Here is a 26,615-nt window from a genome sequence, read left to right on the forward strand (position 1 = left end):
GCCCGGGGTGCGGGATGAGGGGGCAATTTCCCCCCACCGCGCTGGGGGGTTGCCGGAGCCTTCTCTGCCCTGGGATTTTGCCGAACACCCGCGGAAATCTTTTTGTCGGAGAAACGACTGTTGGTGAGAGAAGCGTGCAAAAAGCGACCGAACGAAAAAAAGCCCCCAAAACCTGCTGTTGGTTTCGTTTGGACGATGGTAGTTTTTGCTGTAAGGTCTCCTCTGCCCAGGCTGTAGATGCCCCTCAAGAGCCGTCTTGCAGCAGCGCCGGGGCAGGTCCCTGTGCGGAGAGCTCCAGCGCTGGGGATGGAGCCGGGGGGGGACCCCAGGCTGAACGTGAGCTGTCACCTAGCGTGGCTGGCTTCGAGATGCACTGATGTGCGGGAAGGAAAGGCAGGAGAATCTGCTTCGTGATGGATGTGCAGCTATCGCTGCAGGAACACTTTCTTTTTGGGCTTTCTTTTCCGGGCTTTACCTTTTTTTTTTTTTTCTTTCTAGCACTTTGTCTTCTCCATTCATTCGAACACTGAAAAGTTCCTCTCCTCATATAAGTTTGCATTTCAGTTGGTTAATGTTTAAAGATGAGTATTATCGATCTTTGTGATCTCTAAAGTATCACAGAAACTGGATCAGATTCAGGTGCTGCTTAGTTGCCTGCTTACCAAGGGGTGCTGCTGGTCACAGGTGCAGGCAGGAATAACACAGAGCATCCGTTAAGCCGTGATGCTGACCTACAGCTGCTGCTGTGGGAATGCTTTGGTGGGATTCCTCTCTGAACCTCTCATGGTTAATGAATAACTTGCCCGATTTCCTGGAATTTGATTCCCCTCCTGCCCCTCCTCCCCCCCAGCACTCATTTCTCTTGCATATTGATGCAAATCTTTGGATTTGCAACGTTTGGTAAGTGCAATCCTTTTCATTTGAGGGTAAACTTTGATACCTTCATAAACCTGTAAGGTATCTTTTATACCTTTCAGTTGTATCATACTTTGAAAGTCGACCTATTCCTCTCAACAGAACTCTTTTCTGGAATGTGTGAAATTACAGGGTGAGCAAACACCTCAGAATCTAATGCTGTATCAGAACCTTTCTCTTCATTATGATTGTGTAATTCATCACTTTCACCATCCAATAAGAGATCTTTTAATATAGCTTATGGCTGTGATACGTAAATCATGACCCATTGTAAGTAGTAATGTCTTGGTTATGCTTGTCTACTGTCTTCATTTCCTAAGAGATTCTGTAATTTTCACTGTTCTTTACAGTGTGATTCTAAAATCAGCTGAGGGGTGGCTAAAGGAAACGCACTTGGTGGAGTCACCATAACGGCAAAAGCCTATGCAAGCACTTCCCCTGTTTCCAAATTCTGGGAAATAAATCTGACATTGTAATAGGTCACTTAGAGCATTCATTGACATCTAAAAGTACTGAACACCACAGTATTCTAAATGCAGGTTGGGGTTTAGTTTCATGAAGGACTGCACTTTATTTGCTTGTAATGGTTGCAAGAATGTAACCTCTAGGTAGACCAAAAGAACAGCTTTTATAATCAAATAATGTTAACGCCAAAGTGAGCTTTTGCTTTTGAAATAGTAGTCAATATTTCTCTTTTTTTTTTTTTTGGAACAGGCAATTACTCATATTTTGAAATCTTTTTGTTACAGAGGTTTAAATACTCTGTTTTCTGTGGTTTTGTAGACAGGATTTTTATGGCGCTTTGAGTTCATTGAAATACCATTTAAAGAATGGACAATTACTGGTGATTTTGGAAGACCTGGGACTGAGATCCAGGTGGCAGCAATGTAAAGCTGTGCTGCAGAAGCTGTTTCTAGGAATGAAAAGGCTGTACAGTTCCCTCCTCCCTTGGAAAGGAGCACCAGTGAGTTGAGGCTGGGTCTGAGATGCCCGCTGTTGTCAGTGCCAGATGTGAGACATAGATATTTGTCCACCAGGAGCTAGAGGAGAGCATTAGCTCCTTCTGAAAAGGTGCTGATGACTTTAGGTCATTGCCAACCTTTGTAGTGTGAGAAGTCTGACCTTGAAGATAATGATTCCATAGTTATTTTGCCAAACGTGAACCATCTGTGCCTCCCAGATGTCTTCTTAGTTTCAACCTGCTGATTATTATAACTCGAGTAATATACTGGCATATTTTGTACCATAAAATGCAGGAGAAAAAGGTGCATACTCCATGTTGTAGTTTTGCTTGGTGATAAATGTCACCTCATAAAAATAGAGGTGGGAAAACTTATGTTGGTGATTGCTGAAATTGAACGTATTGCCAATTTGAATGTACTTTACAGCAACAACAGCCATATCTTCTGTACTTAAGCCTGGCAACCTTTTTCCCCTCCGTTTGCTGTTATCATCAACTTTAGTCATTCTACCAAAGGCAAAAATCTGTGTTTTATTTAAGTTCTCTTCTGTCATGCAAAAGTACACCTTGATACAATACAGGTGCTTATGTGTAGTGGTTTGGATGAATTCAACAGACAATTGGTGAGGACAATGGTAACAATTGACTCAGTTCTAGATGTTGTGTTTTTAGTAATTCCTATTGAAATAAAGCAACTTGAGCTTTTGTGTATTTACAAAGATCTGTGCCTAAAAGGGTATTTTAGCCCTCAGGATTTACTATTATTGAAGAAAGGATTAGTTAGGAGAGACTTATTAGAAGAGCTACAGCTGCCTAAAATTGAGAATCAGAAGTTTAAAAAAAAAAACCAAACCCAAAATCAGACAACTATTTGCAATCAAAACCATGCTTGATATTTTTGATTGCAAGCAGGAAACTGGAAAGGTAAATTGATGTTCTTTGAGTCCTTTCAGCAAAATAGCTCTCAACCCCAAGTGACAAACTTTAAGAGCAGTGTTATATCTGTTCTGCCTTACAGTTTTTCCTCAGTTCCTTAACATTAACCAATTCATTTTTAGCCTTACACCTTTTGACTGCGCTGAACTGATCCTAATGAGCATAGATGGTTTGCTACTTAGCAGGCAAAGAAAATTTGACCATTATGTTGTTGCTACATTGTGCAGTTTCAAATGAACCTTTAATCAATTCTCACTTCATATTTTCAGTTTTTGAGTTTTTTTATTTAAGAAATATTTGTGAGTACAGGACTTTTTTTTGAAGTGAAATTTTTCATGTAAGGTCTCAGAAGTAGAAAAGATCTATTTAATATAACAACTGAGCATGTACTTTTTTAATAGAAAAAATCAATATTAATTTGAGAAATGATTGAATTAGGGCCTTACCTCTGTTTTCTTCATTTTGAACTTATTCTAATGATCTGGAGTGTCTTATAATGCCCAATTAATGCTAAAACATGTTAAATATGGCCAGTTTTTCATCTGCTCCATGTGGACAGTAGCATTTGTCCCTTACTGAATGCCTGATGAAAGCAAATTGGTTTGAGTGACTTGTTTTTTGTTCAATTAAGGTATGTGTAAAAAGATGTGTGAGCAAGTCTGATATTTTTATGCAGAAGTGATGACCTTACAACAGTGTTCTTCAGCTCTCCTAGAAAAAAATTAACTGAGTGGTAGCTAAGAGTGAGCCTGTAATTGCCAGTAGGGTCATCTTAGTTTCTGTTCTGGTTTAGGTATCTCCTACAAGGAAAACATCTTTTGTTCCAGAAGTTTTAGAAGACCAGGTCATGGTCTTGGTAGGAAGATAGAAGAATTTGTCTATGTTGTAGTGTATTTAGCCCAATGACTTGTCAACAGCATATTACTACTGTTTCTAGAGCTGTCTAATTGATTAAAAAGACAGTCTTTCAAGGATTGCTTCATCAAACCTTGAGCTCTTCAGTGAGTGTGATGTGATTAAAATATAAATGTCATTCAGAGTAATTGGATATCTTCCTTACAGCACAGTCTCATTAGCAGCCTCTGTTGGGAATAAATGTTTACCTGCAGGCTGGCATATGTATGTATGACACACGTGTGAGTGTGTGGTGTTGCCTAATGCTGACACTTTGTGTGTGTGTGCCATGGTCACGCTCTGGTTTAAGTCAGTAAAAGCTGATTCTGGGCGTGTTTGGTTTCTACAAGTTTACAATATTAAGAGTTTAATCAAGTTATGAATATGAATAAAATTATGTAGTGTGGAAAGCTCTTTCAAGTAGCTTTCTTTGTCATGGGTAGTGATCTTCTGGATATTCTGCATGTTGTCTTCATAAATAATACTGTGTATTGTCTTCATAACACAGACAGAAAATCAATTAGCTGAGGAAATTCCATGAGGCTGCAGTTCTGGTTTTCTTACAGTTTGTGCTTGCCTCTTCTCTGTTGTATCTGATGGATTTTTGAAGTATTTTGGAGTTCAGAATCATGAGCAGTAGAAGATCTGTAGGCCTCTGTACCTCAGTTTCTCATCAAGAAAGGGATAGTAATACTTCATTTTCTCACCTTTTGTTCATTTAATTGATAAATTCTTTGTTGTGAGGTACGTGGAGAGTAGCCAAACCTATTGAATATGCTTGGAGCTTTTTTAGTGTTAGTTTCATAGCTAGTAATGATAATAGGAAGTAAGAACATCAACAAGTTTGGTTACAAACCTGTTTAAAAATAAGTATTGTATTGTAAACCATAAGTTAAACGATGCTAAAGCATGGAAAGATTTAGTTTCCTGGCACAGGTCGAAGGCTAGGTCACTGAGCAGAGTTAATGAATAGTTGAGAAGACCTGCTATAAAAAAGACCTTAGCCTCTCTGGCACTTGGGATCTGAGAACGTATGTCAGAGGTTGCACATGGAGCTCCTGTGGCAAGCAACAGACTTGTGGCAGTGCTCATCAGAGTCTGTTATACCTTTGAAGTGATGGAAGAGTTAGAATGCCATGGATCTTCTGTAACTCGTGGAATGCAGCTGATAAAGTAACCCGAATTTTAACTTTCCTCAGCTCTGTGTCCTTGAGAGGTTACATTAAAAACAACAGGCTGTAAATACCTATTATACCCAGTGCAATATGAAGCACACCACAAAGCGACTCTGTGCCTGTCTTAATATCTATGAAATATCACCAAGCTAACACAGACACTTGGTACTTGGAGTTCCACTCAGCTGAGGCTTCTATTTCCATTGTTTTATTTTCTTTATTGAAACTAAGGTAGGATTTTACTGGCTTTTAAAACAGCTGCTGAGGAGAAAGTGTACCTATCGTTTTGTGCTGACTTGGGTCCATGCAAAAGATAGACTGTCCTACAGACTGTTGTATCAATAGTTTTATAAAGTGGATCTGTTTAATTTTGTTTATCTTCCCTGAGTCCTGGGGGTGGGGAGAAGGGGCTTTAATGGCAGGAATTCTAATTGTCCTGCTGATAGGATGGGATTTACAGTAGATGTCCGTGGCTAAACTCGCAGCTGAATACATGCTAAAAAAGGATGTTGTTGTAAATGCCAAAGCATTTGCTCCAGATTTTTGAGGAGTAAATGGTAGCTTTGTCTCTCTTCTTGTTGAATCCTATTTACTCACTGACTTTGGCACTCTGCATTTATTTGCTCCCAGCCTGATTGGGGCTGTTTTATAGTGAGAATGCTGCTAAGATTGTGAAGAGGTTTTTGTAAGGGGAATTTTTCTTAAAAAAAAATTGATTTTTATACTTTTATCTAAGCAAAGTGAAGGTGTGGTGCAACACTGTGTCTTATGGCAGAGACGTTATAAAAAAAGTATAGTCTTATTGTTGAGAATGGCATCATACCTGGCCCAGTAAATCAAGATCTTGATAGACTCCCAATCTGTTGTGAAATAGTCAGCAGAATTATAGATGCTAAGAGTAGACTAAGAATTACTTTTAGTGTCTTGCAACCTTTTTTCTGTCATAAAGCACTGGACTGAAACTGAGCAGGGGATGCTCGAGTGCTGCATTTGTAGTGGCAAGGCTTAGTGGACAAAGGGAAAGCTGAAGACAGTACATATGTCCCTAGTTAAAGTGTTGGTTGTGATCCACTAATGAACATCAGGGAGTTGAATGATAAAAAGTTTAATTGGTTCCTGAATCAGAATAACTGCTTTGCAGATGATCCAATTAGATTGTCTTCATAGAAAAGACAAAGTTGTCATCAAATGTGGCACTTGAGCTAAGCTTTTCCTAACTGCCTAGGTTTTAAGGTGCTCTCCATTCTTTCTTGTTTTCCCCTTGCCTTTTAGATGTTAAATTTATGATCATTGGCTCACAAGTCACTACTCTACAGGAAACTCTGGGACTGATCTATACAATTCTGTGGAAAAGGAGATTAGGAATGTTTCTTTGCTGTAAACCATATTGGTACAGTCACTTTCTATTGTATTTGTTTATTTCTCTGCATTGCAAAACACTTTTAGATTTTACTGTCCAAATGGTTAAATATTTTCCTTGTTAAAATACTACTGCATTTTAATTAAAATTGCATATAGATAAAATGCAGTAAGTGGGAATTGTTTTACTGTAGGCTAGGGTTAACAGGGTTTACAGCTGGTGCTTTCATTGCAGGTGACTTCAGAGAATTGGGGAGGGGTGAGAAAGGTGGTAAGAGGGATATGGAAAATAATTTTTTTTTCTGAGAAAAGATTGAAATAATTGAGCTGTTTAATCTAGTGATCTGCTGAGACATGGCAGTAGTAATCTTTGAGAGTAAGCAGCTGCCATAAAGATGTATGAAGAAAGCAAACTCCTCTTTGTAGCCTTTGGGGATTGCACAGAAAGGAAGGATGTTTAAACTTGTAGCAGGGGAAACTTAGGCTGAGTATGGGGAAATAGAACCTAATTGCAAGGACTTTCCAGAGCTGTGATAGATTGCCTGAGGCATACATAGAATCTCTACCAAAGGATACTTTAAAAAGCAAGTTACACTAAAGTATCTTGGGAGTATTGTACATAAGGTTTTGCTTTGCTGCATGGCTGCCAGGAGACAGGCTAGTTGGCCTTGAAAGCTGGCAAGAATCAACTTAGTGGACTGAGGATTATACTGCCTGGGAGCATCCCAGCGTGCAGGAAGGAGTTGAAAGATATTAAAGCAAAATTTCTAGTACGAGATTTTTGGCTCATGTTAAGAGGGCAGGAAAGCAAATGTTGTTACCAGTTCCAAGTTACCTGGAGAATACTTCAGTAAAGACAACAGAAGGTGATGGTCTCTTCTGGCTGGAGAGCAGACCCATGCCAGATATCATATTCTAAATATTCTGCATTGATGAGATTGTGGGGGAAATAAAATTCTAAATTCAGTGAAATTTTTCATTCTGCAGTCTTGCAGTTCAACATTTTACTCTATTTTGAGTGAAGAGTTTTACTACTTTAGAATTTATAAGAGCGGTGTAAATATCAGCTCAGCAATATTTCAGCTTTGAAGGATTTGTGGCACCCTGCCAAGTCTTGTGAAGCCTTGCAAGTAGAAAACAACAGAGGGAGAGTATCATTTGATATAAAGTCTTATATTTTCATTAGCTGCCTGTTTTCACTTGTGGGAGAACAGATCTAATAGCCTGACTTTACTTCATAGCCCACGGAGAGGCCATTAATAATTTCATTCGTCTAGTGTCCAAGGTGCTTTACAAGAGTGTAACTATTGCTGTTGGACTTCAGTGAATACTACAAGGTGCTAAAAGTGATGTTCCTAGTCTCAATTGCTATATTTATTTATTTTTTTAAAATCACTATTAATGCTCTGGAACATGTAGTTATTCACACAAGTGTTTCTGGATAGAGTGTTTTTCATATGGTTAGGTTTGATTGTGAATATCATTAGGCAAGTCTTTTTTTTTTCCCCAGAGAATAATTAAGTCATTGCATGCAGCAACTGTGAAGGAAAAGCTGGAATAAACCTGTAAATTTGTATTACATTCAGTAAATATCTTGGGAAAAAAAGTGTCTCTTATTAATACTGAAGTGTTTTATTTTAAATTTTTTATTTTTTAAGTGCCTTTTTTATTAAACAAGTTTAATAGATGCTAAGAATGTTTCATTTCAGTTTTGTTTAAAATGATATGTACTTGCTTGACCAAAAATTAATGCTTGAATTTCACATAAAGAAACTCTCGATCGAGCCTTCTAGGTTGGGCCATAATATTTCTCCCCTCTCTCACTTCCTTACCAGCTCCTGAGTTTTTGGGACAAAAAGAGTTCTGAGAATGTGTTTTGGCACTTAGCTCTAGTTGTGGGCAGTTTGTTTGAAACTGCTTAATCCTGACTTTTATTCAGCCTATACCCTCAGGTGCAGCATGGTGTGGGGATAGGCTTTATTGCCATCCAGGTCCTCTTTCAAGGTCATGTCTCTGTCTGCCCATCATATGCTTAGAGGGAACAGTGGTGCCTAGTGAATGGGATACATATCATAAACATTCACATAATAAACATATTCTTGACTAAAAATAACTTGGCAGCAAATTATCAAGTATTCATATTATTAAAGTTCAGGTTCTGGCAAAAAGCTGAGTGAGAAAAAAAATTGTGTAGAAGTGGTAGTTTTTGATATGGGGCTTTGGAGGAGACTGGGTGAAGGAGCAGTGGCTGAATGGAGACAAGATCCTGCAGCATGGAGGAGATTATTAGAGTGTTTCAGAGATTTCCACTGAATAAACTGCCAGAACCAAGATCTCACTTCCACTGATTAAACCTCATTCCAAGCAAGAGCTTAAAGAGCTATATCACAGGAGGGATGGGAGTGAGCAGCCCTGAAGTAACTGAGCTACAAAGGGACTTTTGGGGAAGGAGTGTTGGAGGAACAGAAATAACTGAGAGGGAAAGCTTTGGTCATAAGAGGAACTCATCATCTTTGTGAGTTTAACCCCCAGCTCCCATGTCAGATCCAAACCTGTGGTCAATATGTGTTGTGAAGGTATGAAAACAGAAGGAACTTTGTCAAGACTACTACATCAAACTGCTGTGAAGCCAGGATAGTTGTCCAAGGAACTGTTGAGAGTTGTTTGGCAGAAAACAGTTCAAGATGTAATAAAAACAAGTATTAAAAAACATCAAAACCAGAATTTTGCTGTCTGTAGTGTGTTTTGGTTCATTTTTCAGATAGGTACTTAGGTGATTTAAGCTTGTAATATGAATTCTGGCTGCCTTTTTTTTTTTTCCACTTTAGAACAATGTAGAACTGCCAGCTTTGAAACTTATAATGGCTACATCAATGCTCATATACTGATGATTTCCTTTCTACTCCCTCCTCCCAAACACAGGCACAGTAAAATGGCTTTTGTGAAATACTTTACATCATAGGGTGAACTGAATATAAACAGAGCACAAAGGCAACAATTAAAACCATAAATCATGCTTTTTATGAACTAAAATGATAGATAATACAATGAAAACAATAGCTGATAGTCTTCACTTTGTTGTTTGTTTGTTTGTTATTTCTCTAAGACTGTTAATGTTGATTATCACTGTTACAGGAGTGAAACTTTAGTGGATTGCATTATGTATTGCATGTTGACCTAATAAGCAGGGGCTCTGACCTGTTTGCCTTGTGGCTGGAGTGCCCCAGTGCTCCAGGTGAGCAGGGATCACAAGAACTGAGCTGCTTTCTCACCTCAGGAGCAGCTAAATGCCCAAACGAGTGTGGTTTTGTTTCAAAAGGTTTCTTTTATATTCCGCTGACCAGAAAGCAAAAGGTGGAAAGGCCACTTTCACTATTAGTCCAAGAAAGGGTTAAAAATGTAAACCAAGACTAAAATATGTCAATTTGACTCATTTTGTGCTGTTTTTTTTCTGTTTCAGCATAGCCACTCTTGTCTTCCTGTTCAAAGCTGCAATGCAGCATGAGCAACTGTTCCTTCTTTCTTCCTTTCACTTTGCTCACTTCCATATATTCTGCTTCTGTAAGGGAGAAATGAGGGTGAAAAGGTTGTATTTAAGACCGTTAAGTTTAATACCTGAATACCAATTATTATGCCCATTGAATGGGAGTTTTCTAGATTCAGTTGCTCCATACTGTCAATAATGATACTCAGAATTATTTAGTGCTACTTGCATTCAAAGTGCTCAGCCCATGAGCAGGGAGAATGTATGGTTTGGAAGTATTTGGACGCTTTCAGGCACACAAGGACAATTGTCTGACCATGTTAATTGCTTGTTCCTGTGCTATTCTTGCATGCTGAGATAATCCTTTCCCTTTCCTCCTAGGTTTAGTGCTACTGAAATAATGTTACAGGAAGGAAATTTTTCACTCAGAGAGAGTTCAAATGCCAGGGATGGAGAAAGCACTAGAGGTATAATTTAGGTACTAAGGAAACTAGCATTAAGTTCTAAAACTCCAGGCTATTTTTTCTTTTTCCCAGCAATTTGTAAAGATGCTGGTTCACTGTTTCATATTAGGTATTCTAAGAACATTTACATAGTGTTTATATTATTTCAGAAGCTGCAGCACTCCTGCTGTGAGTCTATAGTGTTGTTAGTTGGAGATGTGAGCATTTAACTGAGCCCAGACTCTCCAGCTGTTGCCTCCTTGCTGGTTTATTTAATTCATACCGTTTCTTGAATTTGGACCAAACAAGGAAGAGAAAATTTGAGCAGAGGGTTTGAGTCTGGTTTTAACCTGTTTCAGTTTGTGTGTTCATCAGTGTGGGTACGTGTGGCTCAAGTCATGTGCTGTAGCAGATTTGAGCCTAATCTCAGGTACAGCTGATGAAACCTTTATACATACAGCCCCAGATACTGTATCAGAGAAGGGTCTGGTGGCTCAATAATCATTCCAAGAGACTGACTGGCATAGACTCCATCATCTAGGTAGATGCATTCTGGTAGAAGAACCTGTCTTGCATCATGGTTGGCTTTGTTGGCCCAGTTATAGTGCACCTCACCCTGCCTGAGGTGCGGTGCTAGGAGATGAAAGAGGGTGGCTGTTTGTCTTTGGAAGAAGTCATACCCTAACATATATCTGTTAAGTCAGTGGACATGTGGAGCAAATTTGGGAAACCCACTAGTAAGACTGAAGAAAAATTCTGGCAAGTCTCCTCTTTCAGCACATCTGGGAGACATGACAGCCACAGTAGAATGTATATTTTTAAAACTGCATCAGAATTTTTTTTTCAATCCCTTTTTAATCAAAATGATTTCTCATATATTTGCAGGGCTAATGTGGGCATATATGCTAATTAAATGTCACACTGCAATTGCTGGCTAATTTAAAATATTCAGAAATATTTTACATCAAGTGATACTGACTCATCTGAAACCAAACCTACCCTTGAGAACCAGTTCTCTACTTGCCAATGGGATTAAATAAAAAAAATATTGGCCCTGCCCTTTGTTGCTATCAGTCCTAGGATTTAATTCCATTGACTTTTGAGTCCTACCTATATAAAAGGTGACCCCCAGCATTAAAAGTGGGGAAAGCTCTATATGTACAGATTAGAATATCAAAGGCTAACAGGAGGTGGTGTGAAGGCTTTGTTTTGAGCTTCTCAAAAATACAGAAGTTTAGAAAGTGTGATCAACTTGTACTATTCCCAGAGTTGTATTGGGCATTGAATGGAAGAAGACTCTTGCAACATTTTTCTTACCATTTACTTTCTGCCAATGTTTCTCTCCACCTTTGTCCCTACAAACAGGTTACTGCAGGTGATGAGAGGCATCAGATCTTCTCATTTCTGTGGCAATAAAAACAGCTTCTGAGTTATCTTCTCAGGGTCTTCCTGGTGAATCTTAACTACCTGTTATCCTGCAGGACTCTCAAACCAAATAAAGCTCCATATTAGGATTATGGTTGTTAATCAGAAGTGGTACATGCACACACTGCATGGATTTGTATTAGGAAATGAAATTTTTTAGCTGTTAATGAGGTAGAGATACAGTTACTTCTGTATCTCTTAGTACAAATGTAAATTACTTAAGGAATTGGTTTTAGTGCAGTTACAAGATGATGGTTATGATAACACATTTCCATCAAAGCCTACAAGAAACCAGTGAAGCATTAATTTCTGTTCTTACCTATATGCTCCTTATGCAATCAATAGCTATTGCAATATAAACTCTAATATATTTTAGAATTTAACTCTTAGTTTCCATGGAGAAGTTAAAGCTGCTGCTTTCCTATCTGGATACTTGTCATCAGTGCATACTTGGCATATGTGAAAACCAGTCCAGTTAATGAGCAACTGCAATTAGTGAACATTAGGAGTCTTGCTTTGATGCTGATATTGGGACTTCATGCTGGAAGGACCTGCACCACCTTGCCTTGTAAAACAGTGGCAGAAAACACCACATCTCTTGATACCCAGTGTTGCACCCTAACTGTAGGGGAGGTTTCTCTCTCTATTGAAACTAGAGTTTATATTGTTAAAGTTACATTTTTAATTCATGTCAGTGTCTTCCTTGGTGAAATTGTGGTTCATTGTTAGTAATTTGGCTTTGGTCATAGGTTTGTTCCTTCTTGATGGCCGAGGAACTGTGAATTTCCCAAATTACTTTAGAAATTAAATGGCTTAGATATCTTTCCTTGTCTAATCTCTGAGCTAATACAAAACAATCTTATCATGGTTATATGCACAGACAGCAGCATTTCAGATTCTGAACTCAAACTCTGTGGTGAGCAGAATGATGGTGATAAACCACAGGCATCATTTCTTATCTCACCTCATCACTGTCCCATGTGCTTTTGTTCTGTTCATTTTCCATTCCAGCCACAGATCATTTCAAGCTTTTTGTATTTTGTCTGTCTTTGCAGGAGTTTCTAAAATAACCACTAAAAAGTTATATTTTTTTTCTTTAATATTACCTATAGGGGATAAAAAAGACTCGATTTTGCATGGCAGGAGAGTAAATTATTCTCTCCAGGTATATTAAATAACATGACATAAATGCTTTTCCCACTCTTAGTGTGTTTCAGAATGGGTAAGTTGAATTCTTGGATTCAGATGTGAGCAGAGGGGATGTGAGCAAGCAGTGTTCAATGCAGGGTCCCCAGCTGATGTCAACACTGGGCTCTTTCAGTTTAGCCTGTCACTTGCTGGAAACTCCTAAAGCAAATTCTGTCTCTCAGAATATATTTTTCTTATCTGCACAGCTGTTGTGCCCTATGGTGTTTTCTATGTTATGGCTCTTAGCCCAAAATGTTGAGGCTGCCAGTCTGTTGGTGAGAATCTCTCAGTGAGTTATGCATTGTGAATATGCTCTGCAGTCAGGCTGACCTGTACAGAGCCCTACAGACTTCAGCAGCACTGGTGCTGCTCATAGCCATGCAGTTCTAGTGTCAGGACAACTGACTGCACAATTTAACGTGGCAGGTACACGATAAAAGCTTTTACTACTAGATTTGAGACCTAGTTTGGGGAATACTCAAGGAAATATCCATGTAAAAAGGTGCACCATCGAGTTCCAGTAGCACACTCACAGCTAACGTGTTGCTGTGGGAGAGGCAGCAGTGGGTTTGCTTATAGATCTGCAGTCAAGGAATGATTGTCAGAGCCAAACTTTTTTTTCCAGCAAGCCCTCAGAGGTGATTTATAAGAGTTTTGTGAATATCTGCTATCTCTTTATTGCTTGCTTCAATGAGGAACTGCATGCTGAGCTGTTTTATGATCAGATCTGCTTGTCAACAGAGAAAGCTTGGAAAAGAGGTTAGTCATTAGGTATCTAGTGTGAAAGACTGTTACAATCACAAGGTCATGTTCATTCTATTCCAGTGCTTTGTCATGTTGTAGGTACTTCTCCATCCTCTCTTAGTTACTGTCACTTTTTCCATGGGACAAACCTTTTCTGCAAGAGACCAGATAAAAGGCAAAAAAACCCACTCCCCCCGTCTCCTCCCCTCAAACACCTCCCCAACCGCCCTTGTACATCATTTAGTTGGTGCTCAAAACCATGAGGCAATCTCTAACCCTCTAATGTGCTATCAACTCTTCTGATGAAGCAGTTATTTACGTCCCCAGGATTGCCAGGACCAAAGCCCCTGTGTGGTTTCATACTGTTCCTCTGAAAATGGAGCTGTTGGGCAGTGGCAGTCCCAGAGACACCAGTAAGTGCTTCTAAGGTGACTGGCATCCATGACTTTCTTGCTGGTAGCTTCTGTCTTGCTCTGACAGGACACAACCATACAATCCAATTGTTTGGCCCATCTATCTATTCCTGTTGCTAGATTGGGAATGTACTTTTCCACTGTAACACTTAAAGGTTTCTCCCTTACCAGCTTTGCCAATGCAAGTACTGCTTACTGCTCTTTCCATGTCATTGCTTCTTGATTTCATGCTGCTGAATGCCATGGACTGGTAGCTGCTGTAAGTAGCCTTTGAGACATTAAGATGAGGTGCTAAACAAGACCCTGTTGTTACTTATGGGAGATTAAATCCATGGTGGAAGCACAGGTCAAAGACTCTGAGGATATTTGTGCAATGTTTGATTTGTTCACTACCAGCAAATGGTTTCCTGGAAAAGCATTATTTGTCCTTTTATGCTTTAACTATACATTATCAATGTTCAAAATCTTGCTTGTTAAACTGTTAAAAACATTGGATGAATATGTCAGCATGCAAGAAAACATAAGGCTAAAAAGCTAATGCCAAAATTTCATGTACTAATACAAAGTAAGCTTCCTAAGCTGCCCACCTGCTACCAGGGGATGTTACATGATTGAGGTTGTATTTTCAACTGTAATAGAAAACGTCTAGAAACCAGTTTTCTTTATTCAAGGACTACATTTATTTCTAATAACATCAAGTCATTTAAACAGGCTTGTGCTGGCTTATGAATAGCAATAGACTGCACTTTTGGTTAGGATGGAGGAACATAAATCACTAAGTGTCAGGCAGCTTAGAAACCAGTATGTCCTCATGATTGTTTAATAGAGTACAAAGGGAATTGCCTTCAAGCTAGTGAAATCTCGTATCCAGTCACACATTGGTGGTGCTTCAAAAAAAGAAGAGAATTGTTCTTTTATGAGTCTTGGCATAAAAATTTAATTAGCAGCTGAGCTCTTTCTGAAGATGGAAAAAAGTTATTTCTTTTTATATAGTCCCTTTTCTTTAACTGTTTACTTTGCATTTCTGTATCATCACACAGATAAGATCTGCTGCCTTCTGCATGTATCTTTTTTCCCTCCTTCAGTAGTGATTTTGAAATTATTTTAACTGGTTTCAGCAATTTTGTTGTTTCTTTTTCCATTATGTCTCAGCATATTTGAACTCTGTTCTTGGAAGGCATTCAGAACACAAATCAGAGGAAGAAATTGATAAATAATCACATTAAATATGTAGTGGATGCAAAACTGCTGTTATTAAACAATTAGAATAATTACTGTCATTGATAGAATTGTTGAAATGAATCTTTCTTTAGAAGGGTACAAAGATGGTGAGTATAGACTGATCAGAACATCAGTCCTCAGTTGGAATCAGAGTCTATTTGTTGTTTATTATAGTTTCATCTCATGTTACATTGCTCTTAAAGGAATGAAATCTGATGATAAATCATAGTATGATTCTTGTGACAACTATAAATTTCAGTTTTGTTTAGTTTCTCAGTTTGAGCAACTATACTTTAATCTTAGGGGTTTTTTTTTACATTGCAAGGAGACTGGAAGCAAAAGAACAAGAAGAGCCCCAAACCTTTTACTCTGTTGGCATTTGCTCATAATGTCAAGTGTCTTCCTGTCAAACTAATTAACTCTCTGCTCTGATGTGACACGTTTTCCAAAAGTGCACTGGTGCAAAGATATACTGTGACCACCTTGAAGCATAAATGTTTGTGTATTGTTTGCTTTTTGCAGTTAGTAGAAATGCTTCAAGGCCTAGATATGTCAAAGAAAGTCTCTGCTTCAAGGCATTCCTTGGTGTATCCATCAGCCCCAGAGCTTTGAGAACTGCCTCAAAACAATCAGACCAGCAGATACCTGAGGGATGGTGTCAGAAAAGATGACAGAAAAGATGTGACTGGATGAAAAATGAAGTCATTGAAGTTCAGCTGACTTCTTCAACTTCTTTTATACTTGGCCATGCATATGCTTATCTCTTTATTTATATCTAGGGGACAGTGGTGAAGTGTTCTGGCTATGGATTCTGTGTACATCTTCATAACAAATGTTAAGTCCTGGATGGTATAGCTGTGAACTTTGCTGTTCAGCTCTCCCAAGTGACACATGTTGGATGTCATACCCAGGCCTGTGACTTTACCTGTCGACTGAACTCTTTCAACCAGCAGTTAATTGCTTCTAGCTGCTGTCCATATAACATTTATTTTCAGTCTTTGAAGATATGCTTTAGGACTCTCAGTTGAAATTTGGAAACAAAGTTGTTTACATCGTCTAGAAATCAACCTTTATTTTTCCAGTCAAAATACTGTAAGGTTAATTGTTCAAATATGAGGTGGGTTATTTCCTGGAAATGGCTTTCTTTAAAAATGTTTCCATCTTTCATGTCTTGCTCAAACTATTGTTTTTTAAACTTTAAAAAGATCTAAGTTTTCATTTTTGGAAACACTGAAACAAAGTGTTTTGACTCTTTTGAAATTCATCTTGCACCTTCCTTGGAGAGCAGGGTCAGACTCTTCTTCAGACTGATTTGAATATGTTGAGTATAGTAGTAAATATTCCTGCAGTGCCAGACCTCTTGAATTTCCAGAAGAATCTGGTTGTCCATGTAGGTCAGTAGAGGAAACATAACTATTGGTGGAAGTGACAAGACTGTGACTTTGGTCCTCAGGTTTTGTTTCGTACTTTCCCTCTGGTGAGAGTCTGAGTGTGCTCAGGTAAAGAGGGTCAGTAGTAGTGTCTGCAGGAGACTGTAGCTACTGCAGAGATTGCAGACTACAGTGAGAAAACAAAGAACATCCTGGTCCATCCTCAGAAGGAATAAAAAGAAGGATTTCCAAAGACCCAGAAGACTGGATAAGGCTTGCAGTTGTTTAGGAAATTGCTGACCTGGCTAGATATGAAGACTCATCTTCACAGGGAGGAGTTTTATATGCATGTTTTAATTTTACTATGCATTACAGAGCTTTGAGCTTTTTGTATTTACAAAGTCGATTGTTGTAGCTGTTACTTGTGTAAAACCTGGTTTTGGAGGGTTTAAAGCCCTTGTCTTTGAGAAATATAAAGTATAAAAATAGCTTTGGGTCACTATGGCTCTGTGTTCTGGCTCCATTGTCTTATTAGGTAAGACCAATCTTCAGAAAACTGGTCCCAGTGTCATCTCTCAGCAGCCATTCTTTCAGTCCTAGTAAACTAGCCTTGAAGTGAGTCATGTAAAGCAAAGGCAAAACTTCCCAGGAAGTCTGACAGGACTTCAAAGCTACGAAGAGGTAAAGGACAGTGAAAGATTTTGTGGAAAAAAGAGTAAGGTTTAAATGATGAGAGACAGTTTATGCTGTCCTAAAAGGCTTTTGAAACATCTTGGTACAGCCAAAGATCACAATTCCTGCTTCTTCTTTCAGTGCTGGACAAAAGATACCCACACAAATAATTTACTTTCTATATAACAATATAACTTCAACATTCTACTTTCATGCTCTTTGCTTCAAAATAACATGATTAGAAAACAGTGGGGATTTTTTTTTTTGGTTGGCTTGTTACTTTATTTTGTATGTGTTTTTTAAAGGACTAAATGACATGAGGATGAAATTAGAACAGTCAGTTTTGGCAGAATGAGGCATTTCTGGTAAAGCTGGATTCTTCTTAACCTTAGCAGCCAAATCAAAATATGTCAATCTGAAAGAAGAGAAAAATGTGCTTCTATGAGCCCATCCTGTTTTAGGAGTCAGACTCTTTTGGAGATAATCTCTAGAGTTATCTGTTCTTTCTAACAGCAGAAGGAATTGTTGAGGCTGGTTTTCTCTCTGCTTTTTCATCCTGCCAATACAACTGCCATAATTCAAAGTCTGGATCTTGACATGTGAAAGACATCTTTTGTATTTGATATCTGGTATATAATTTCTTCACTGTAACACATCTGTTATAGGATTTTTTATTTTTTTCATTTTTTTCCCCCCTAATCCCACAGTATTCTGTGCACAATTTTCCCACGAAAACCAAAATGAAAATTTATTCTCTATGGTAAAGTTGATGTAACTTTTATAAACTTGTAGAATATTGAGTTCTAAAGATTATTGTCCTAAGTGTGTATTTATGAAGGTTGTTTTACAGCAAGGTAGGATAGCAGTGGATTTTAAGGATAATTAATGCATGCTATGCCATAGTTAACCTGGGAAAGTTTTGAATCAGCAGGACTCTTCTTCAGGGTTTTTTCATCATCATATAAAATTGTATCTTTACCTGTTATTTTCAGTTTTACAGAATTTTTGGATCCATTCCAGCGGGTTATCCAACCAGAAGAGATCTGGCTGTATAAAAATCCTTTGGTGCAATCAGACAACATACCAACGCGTCTTATGTTTGTAAGTACAAAAGGTTTACTGATCATTTGATAACTGAAATCTAAGTACACTTTCATTTGAGAAGAAGTAGGAAATCTTTTGGAAGTACAGGATGTTCCTATAATTGTTTTCCAAACCAGGGATGTCCAAAATGGCAAAATGTGTGAAATTGTAGGGAGTTTGTGAAAAGCGGTGTTACCAGGTGACTGAATTTATGAATGTTGATTTTGCAGTTTAAGATTTAAGCTAGTGCTAACTTAGAGGGATGCTGGAGAAGTGATTAGAAGAGCTTTTTGAATTAGCTGTTTGGGTGACCTGACAAAACCTTGCCATGGCCTTATTGGGTGAAGGGCTTAAATTTTGAAATCTGATTTGTTTTAGGTGTGTTAGACACTAAGAGGTTTGCCTCCAAATAATTCCTCCCCACCCCCCCCCATGTAGCCAAACCCTTTGTTATAGCTTCTGCCAACAAGTGTCCTAAATCTATCACAATGCTGCTGTCACCGTTCTTCTGGCTCTCCCCAGCACAGCTCATCTTGACATGCCGACTGATTTTGATGGTTTGTCTGGTTATCAGGATTAATGAGTTTGATAACCTTTGCTAGCAATGATTAACAGTAGTAATAATCCAGGTATATGAGTGCAGTAAGGTAGACCACTACAGAAATGCTAAGAAATTATGGGTATGCTTCAGGCTATTCAAACAAGTAGGTCAGTCTTTGCAAAAGCTTCATCACTCAAAGTGATTTTTTGCAGGAATGGGTGTGGCAGATGATGTCCAATCCTAGTATCTTGTGTCTTCAGTGAAGCCAGAATTGTAGTTTTCAGATCAAGGCTTGAATTCGAATAAATGCAAATCAGCTAAGGAACTTTTTTTTTAAAGGCACAGGCCTTCAGTTATGGAAACTTTTTGATTAAGGAATGACTTGAAGGTGTTTCCTATTTATGAGGTGATAATATATCCCAGCCTTCTAATACTGAGGCTGAAGGCCTGGTTTTAAATTCACCAACATATTATTTATGTTGCATGAAGAAGCAGTTCTATTAAGGACTTTTTCAGCCTGGATGGGTAAGCATATATGTTACTCCTGAAATGGAAGACAGCCGTGTGAAAACAACCCACAAAACCAAATATTAAATTGTTGTTCTTGGAAAGACTCTGAGTTTGTTTCTACCATTTTCCCCTGTGTTGAGCATTACCTTGCTACATGGCTTCTCTGTTCTTTGTTTATAACTGAAGAGTTCAGGTCACCAACTGTAACTCATTGTGCAGATGTTTCAACAGTAACTCATTGTGCAGATGTTTGCTGCAAGTTCAGGTCACCAACAGTAACTCATTGTGCAGATGTTTGCTGCAGTGGCAAAGTTAATTAAATGAATAAACTTTAATTAAAAAAAAAATAAATTCCAACATTCCATAGGTCCAAAATCTAGCATTAATCACAAGCTTTTGTTACATAACAAATTTTTCACCATTAGTGTCGTGCTCTGATATTGAAACATATGACTATGGCTTAACCAGAAAGCAATGTCTAAAACTTCAAGAATTGCTGGATTATTTTACATTTTGAGACATTTGAATTCAAGAGAAACGTTGTGAATACTCCAAACTCAGATCCAAATCAGACAAAGCTGACTCTGCATGACTAGCAAGGAAACTGGAAGGACTGGAAATACCTGAACCTTGTTCTGTCTATCAGTATCTATTCTTTGTCTTGGAAAGTGTAAGGTGCTGTCAACTTCTCTTGAATACGTGGAAGCATGTGGGAGTCCCTGTAAATTTAGCATATTTCTGGCTTGCCAGGATGAATAATGAAGGAGAGATTTTGTCCATATTTCACAAAAGCAAGGCAATGTTGGAATATTTTGCTGCTGGAAAAGAAAACATCAGTGCGGTGCATCTGAGGAGAGTATTGCTCATTAGGCTGCTGCCAAATCTGTTATGGATATGAGCCATACAGAATCTCTTTGTAAAATAAATAAAAAGGAGCCTTTAGCAAGCCAAACTTTCTTTATATGTGCGTTTTGCTGCAGAATAAAAACCACCTTCCAGCTGATGCTTTTGTGTAAGGAACAGCGATGCACTGCAAACATCAATAGTTCTTCATCTCTCTCAAAAATCCATATGTTTGGGAAATATGAGGAAATCTGCAGTTTTACCAGATTTCTGAAGATTGATTGTCAAGGGGTTTGGAACAAGCTGCCACTTGAATTATATTCTTTGTTGGTATTTTCTGCTGCTCCTGCTTGTTCAAAAGATTCCTAACTCCATTAAGCCGCCGCTATCAGCCTGCCAGCCTGGTTATATTTCTACCTGTTCTTCAACAATGAAATCCAGATATCTTTCTTCTTTTCTTTCCTGGTGGCAATCTTTACTTTTTAGAATTAAGCTAATAATTCTAGGTTTTGCTTTAACCTTTTTTTTTATTTCACACTCTGTCTCTGAAAGCAGGAATTCAACTGTTGCTGAGGACAGGAAAAAGTGAACATTTCTGGAGCAGTAGCATGGCACTGGCATCCTAACTTGAATCTCACACACACTGTACACAAAACAGAGTTTTAAGACAAAATGGTGCATCTTTTTGCACAAAACTTGGTGCCTCCCTTTCTAAGTGTAAAAATAGGGAGCAGACTCTGAACTGTGTGTTAATCTGCATGGCTCACTGAGTTAGATCCTATTTTACAGATTCAGGTGAAGGCAATCTGGTCCACAATGCACTACCAAAAATAACAAATATAGTGCATTTGCATGTTGTTCCCTACTCAGATATTCTAAAAGCATAAAATGAAGACTGGATTGGATTAATCTGTTTTATAAAAAGAAATTTCACACTCTTTTTGTCACAACATATCTGTCCTGTCTGTTTTTCATTTCAGTGGAGGTGTTTAAGAAGGCACTGTTCATCCTCATTAAAGACAGCATAATCTTCCTTTTCCAGAAAAGGAAAAAATATGCCATTTTAATTTTTCTTCAAGAGAACAAATGCTTTTGAAAGACCTTGATTTGTTTTTAGAACAATTGTGATTGTGAAGGTCTTTGTAGATTCCAGAAAGGAACTGGATAATTTTGACTGGAATCAGCAAGAAGTATAAATGGATTACCTTGCCTACAAGTTGCATTTTACCTCTACAGTTGAAGATCTGGGACAAAAGAGATGATGGAAGAACCAGTTGGGAATAAAACCAAAGTTTCCATGGAAGCTACTAGTGAAAAACTCCCTGGAAATGTGCTTGGGGGAAAATGATTTGTCTTTCTGGAGAAAATACCTGCTCTAGGAGGTCAGAGAGAAGTATATAGACACTGGATGAAGAAGGATGCTGTTTGGATAACTGCAAATTTACAGTGCATCATCCACAGTGGTCCAAATTGGTTTATGATAACACAGATGCTGTTGGTAGAAATCAAGTGTGTGCATGGATATGCAAGTGCTGCCTCAGGCTCCTTGTTGGAGGAATCCTGTCCTACAGCACTGACAATAAAAGAATACGGTCCTGCTTAACCACTGAGTATACCTATAGATGTTCAAGTGCTGTTTTTCTGGTTTTGAACAAAATTGAGCAGTTTGCTCCACATCCAGACACTTGTAAACAAAAGAATCATAAAGACTTGATCTTCTTAATGCATTGGCAGTTAAAAAGAAACCAAAAAGTAAAATAAAGAGCATTTTAAAATGTCAGGAAGTTGGTGCTGGAGTCTGTTATGTTTGACAGGGTCTTAATGAGAGCACAGCCTAGATGGGCTGCCTTCTGGAGCAATGCTTAGTGTGGAAGAGAGGTACAAAATCTGTAAGGATCAGTCTATGAATTTTATGGACCTTACAGACTGTTGCTTTTTCATTTATGAAGCTGACACTTTAAATGTAGCTCCAGGCGATTACAAATCAATTAAAACTCACAGTTATATTGCAATTTTAATGCATTCATTGCCCTGTAGCTGCAAAGACAAATCATCCCACTTTGCTTAAGGTCAGGAGTTTGATAAAGATCATTCAGCCTTCTAGTTTAAATGGAACTAACTGGAACTAATTATTAATCAGTTGAACTGAAAAGGAATTGATGCTCTCACACATGATATTTGTTATCTCTTACAGGCAATTTCGTTCCTTACGCCACTGGCAGTCATTTTTGTGGTGAAAATAATCCGTCGAACAGACAAGACTGAAATTAAAGAGGCTTTCTTAGGTAATGTGTGTCATACTTCAAGATGGAAAATGTGCGATAGCTCTCAGGGATTGATTCCAATTGTAGTCTAAGCCTTGAAGAAAACCTGTCTCCATTACTGTCCATTAGAGTAGTTTTCAGTGCAGTTATAGCTGCAAGTCATCTCACAAAAGCCTTTGGTTTATGTATGTTTCTAAACGCACAAATTCTGTGCCCTAATTCCACAGCCTAGCTAGCAAGGGCCAGAACTGAATCAGCAAAGACAAAACAGTCAGAGACTGTTCAGATATGTATTTTTCTGCTACAGCCAATCTGTTACTTACCTCTTATTTATATTTGCAGCTATTCTAAATTAAGGGTCTGACTGTAAAGTCCTATGAGACTCAGCTGCTTATTGTCTCATTGTTTTCTCTGACTTTCTCCTGGAGTTTACTGTTCCCCACTGCAAAATCCGTGCTCATGGCTCAGCTTTTCTGATCACAAGCTGCCGTTTCATGTCAAGCTGCCAAGGGAGTTAGATGCTCACTTAATCCTGAACTGTGAACTGTTATGGCTGTTATGGGTGAGGTCTAATTACGGTTGTAGGCAGCAACTTCCAGCAGTGGAGCAGGTAGACCAATGGGGATGGTCTTCATGTTACAGCTAATTCTGGCTGCATCTGTGCTTTGAAATCTTTTTGTGTTGTGTGCTCAGATCCTTTTTACATAGATATGGCCAGAGAGCAAAACTGACTAACGCACTTTCACTGGCAGAGGATACTTTGAAGCTCTAAGAACTGCAAATACTTTTGCTGGCAGTATGTTTGAAATGTGCTCAATTCTGAAATTCTGTTTTACTGGCTAATTTACGCTTTACTTTATTGGGCTTTGGATCATAAGGTCAAGTCCTCAGCCTTGACTTAGCTAGGTAGACTGTAAATGGCACTATCTATCAGCCCTTGAAAACTTTCCTTTAGATGATCCTGGGTTCCCATATCTTGTTCTTTCTCCAGTTGCTCTAAGACAAGTGTGAAAAGATCCTAGTTTTCTTTTTGGCTGCTGCCAGTCATTTGTAGTAAGCTCTGAAATGTTTTATAGTGATATTTCACTGATAAATCCATTCAGTAGAAGTGACTCTGATCCATAAAATGCACACGGTCACAGTTCTGAATTTCACTTTCTGTTGTTTAAGAAGGGAAGGAGCTTCAGAATAGTTTCTCAGTCGCTTATTCTCATCAAGCCAAGAGTAAACTGTGCTGCGTGTCTCAAAAAGCAGATGTGTCTACATCTCCCATTTTTAAAAAGGGAGAAGGTAGTGCTGTGACATTGCTGGTCATATGCATTTGACTGTGGAGAATTTCAGTTCACCATGCAATCAGCATAAATAACTGAGAGGAAAAAACAGTTGAGAGGAAACAGAGCCTGGGATTGAGTGGTCACTGTGAACCACAGGTGTTGGAAGTGGAAGACTTTTTTGAATAATATCAGTGTCTCTGGGATTGACTTGTTCTTTTATTTTTGCTGGCAGCTACTGCTATAGTCTGAGAAAACCCTTGTTTTTGCTTTGATGGAGAACCTCAATTTTTTAATTTTTTTTTAACTTAAAGAAAAATAGATTCTATAACACACACATTTTTAGGATCTATTATATCCTCAGGCAAAGATTTTATGGAGAAAAGATGAGTGCTGCTGAAGTGCAGCATCTTGGGGCAGCAGTCCAATGAGAAAATAGCTTGTGTGGCTGTCATAATCAAAAGCCATATTACTGTAACTGTTCTGCTGGAAATCAGAGAGCCTGACCTTTTTTTTTTCCTAATGGGAAATAAAATTCAGTGACTCTGGTGTTGCAACTGAGAGTTATGGTGTGGACTGCAACATTAAATCAGTTTTAATCTAAAAGGAGTGTCTGCACTGAATCCAAGTGCCACTGAAATTAAGTCAGAGATCTCCACAGGCTTTGGATGAGGTTCTTTGAAAAGTCTAGGGATGTGGTGTGCAAGTACAAATAAAAAAGATGATTCTATCATACCTAGCATGACAGCTCCTGTTTGTTAGTGTAATTTCATTAGGATAATTAGTTAAATATTGGAGTAAATGTAAATGGAAAATGCCAAGATTTGTAATCAAAACATCCACATCCTTTTGAAAGAAAAATAAGAAAAAATCCAATTCTAGTTTTAGCCAAAAGGCAATTCTTTAGCCTGAAAATGGACTGTTTATTTGCAACATATGCACATGTGTATAAACATAGAGAGCCACATGTGTGTATGTATCTTACATGATCCTGAAAATGTAAGATTTCACTCTAGTAAATTGCAGAACTGCTAAACAGGGTACTTGGGTCTCTAATAATTGTTTCCAACTGCTGATTTCTGCCTGTGCAAATGGCATGATTTGAAAACTGGATTTGCATAAGGAAATAAGATTTCTCAAGAGTAAAAGCAGAATAAAGTTATGTGATTATTACGATACTCTGGGGTCTGTCCTTTAGTCTGGGTAATAAATACAGTAGGCTGCAAAGACATTCAGTTGCCAATCCAGAAAAGGTTTCAGTCTGTAAATCATATGCTATAATGCTGCAATTTTCTGGCTTGGTACTTAGGTTATTATTCTGTTTGTTCATTCTGTTTTGTAGCTGTTTCCTTGGCTCTAGCTCTGAATGGTGTCTGCACAAATACTATTAAATTAATAGTGGGAAGGTAAGTCTTGTCATGTTATAAACAATAGCTTTAACTGTTAAGAGAAATGAAGACAGATTGACAAATACAGTACAGCTTAATAAAAAGATAGCTGCTGCTCCAAAGCCTGTTGAATTAGGGCAGACCCCTGTGAAGCTGTCTTGTCCCTGGTGCAGGTGCTGCACAGCTTCATTATGTGGCATCCGACTGTGGTAGGAATCTATGCCCTTGTGTTTTGTTATTTGTTTGACTGGTTGGCAGATCCAGACAAGCAAGGAGTTTGAAAGGAAAGGTGTGAGCTGAAATCAGTTCATTAAATTGGCAACATGGAAGGGAAGAGTCATGGGGGAGTTCGGATGGCAGTGCCACATCTGATTAAATAGCAATCAGTCGAGTCTCTAGATAACCCAGTGCCTGCATTTTGTGTGAAGCATATTATTGAATGTGATATTTCCATCAAGAAATCAAGACCCATAACAGAACAAACCTTGGAGATAAGCAATAAGTGGATTCCTAGGTAGGCCATTTTTTGAGGGAAGTGTAACTTTGAATGAAGGGCTCAGAAAAAATACCAGCAAACAAAACTCTCTGGAAAATATTTTTTAAAAAAATTAAAATTTAGGGTTTTTTTTATCTTTAACAAAATTTTGAATAATTTCAGTTGAGAAATATATATTTGACTTGAGTTCATACACTGTTTAACACAGCCCAGTGCTGGTTTTGTTGTTCACCTGTTTTGCAGCAGTGAGCAAGCAGTATTTGTGCTTCATTTCTGATGAACCCTCGCTGCTACAGTGCTGATGCCCTGACAATAATGGTACTTGGCACTTTTATTTTAAGAGTGCTTTTGAAATATAATTAAGAATGTCTGCACCATCTTCAGGCAGACATGAGCTCATTTTGTCTGTGCTCCAAGCCAACTAGTTGCTCTGTCAGCTTGTCTGTGTATCTGTGGTCACTCGCCCTGCTTCCCTACATGGTTTATTAGCTCAGGATCAGTAGGACACCAGTCAGCCCATGTATGATCATCCAGCTCAGAGCAGAGTCAAAAGAAACTTAGAGGTTTGATCAGTACAGTTAGAGGGTCAGCATCAAGGCTGGCATTAGAATGTGGTGGTTGTTTTGGTGCCAATTTTATAGCTTAAGATGTAGTCCTCTTCTCAGCTAGGTATGTTGGCAAGACCTGGGCAACTTTGTGGGGCTGCTATGCTACTGTGCTCCTCCACTAGAATAGGATTGATTACTGTAGGATTATAGGATTGATTGCTATAGTCAAGAGTAACCCTGCATGTTCATTTTCACATAGAACTCCCCCTTGCATGCTTCCCTGAGAGATCCTGCCTGAACAAAAAAAGTGACCTTGAACTGAAGGCCATGGTTTAGTGGTGGACTTGGTAGTGTTTGGTTTACTGTCAGACTCTGTGATCTTAAGGGTCTTATCCAACCTGAAATTCTATGATTTCTGTTGATGTAGTAAGGCAGGAGGGAATGAACTCTGTAATAATAAAATTATATTAT

At 38.4% G+C, this 26,615-nt stretch overlaps 1 protein-coding gene across 1 annotated transcript; it reads left to right on the forward strand.

The window, feature by feature from the left end:
* Window positions 1–723: 723 nt before the first annotated feature.
* On the forward strand, window positions 724–25,118 carry LOC103771612 (phosphatidate phosphatase PPAPDC1A-like; the record flags this gene model as incomplete). Its single annotated transcript, XM_008938914.1, has 5 exons — window positions 724–759; window positions 1,699–1,802; window positions 18,193–18,301; window positions 22,372–22,462; window positions 25,055–25,118. Coding segments are annotated over exons 1-5 (404 nt in total), but the record flags the coding sequence as incomplete, so codon positions are not given.
* Between the last annotated feature and the right edge of the window lie 1,497 nt (window positions 25,119–26,615).

This window comes from Merops nubicus, unplaced genomic scaffold (assembly GCF_000691845.1).
Source record: "Merops nubicus isolate BGI_N331 unplaced genomic scaffold, ASM69184v1 scaffold33814, whole genome shotgun sequence".
Taxonomy (NCBI): Eukaryota; Metazoa; Chordata; class Aves; order Coraciiformes; family Meropidae; genus Merops; species Merops nubicus.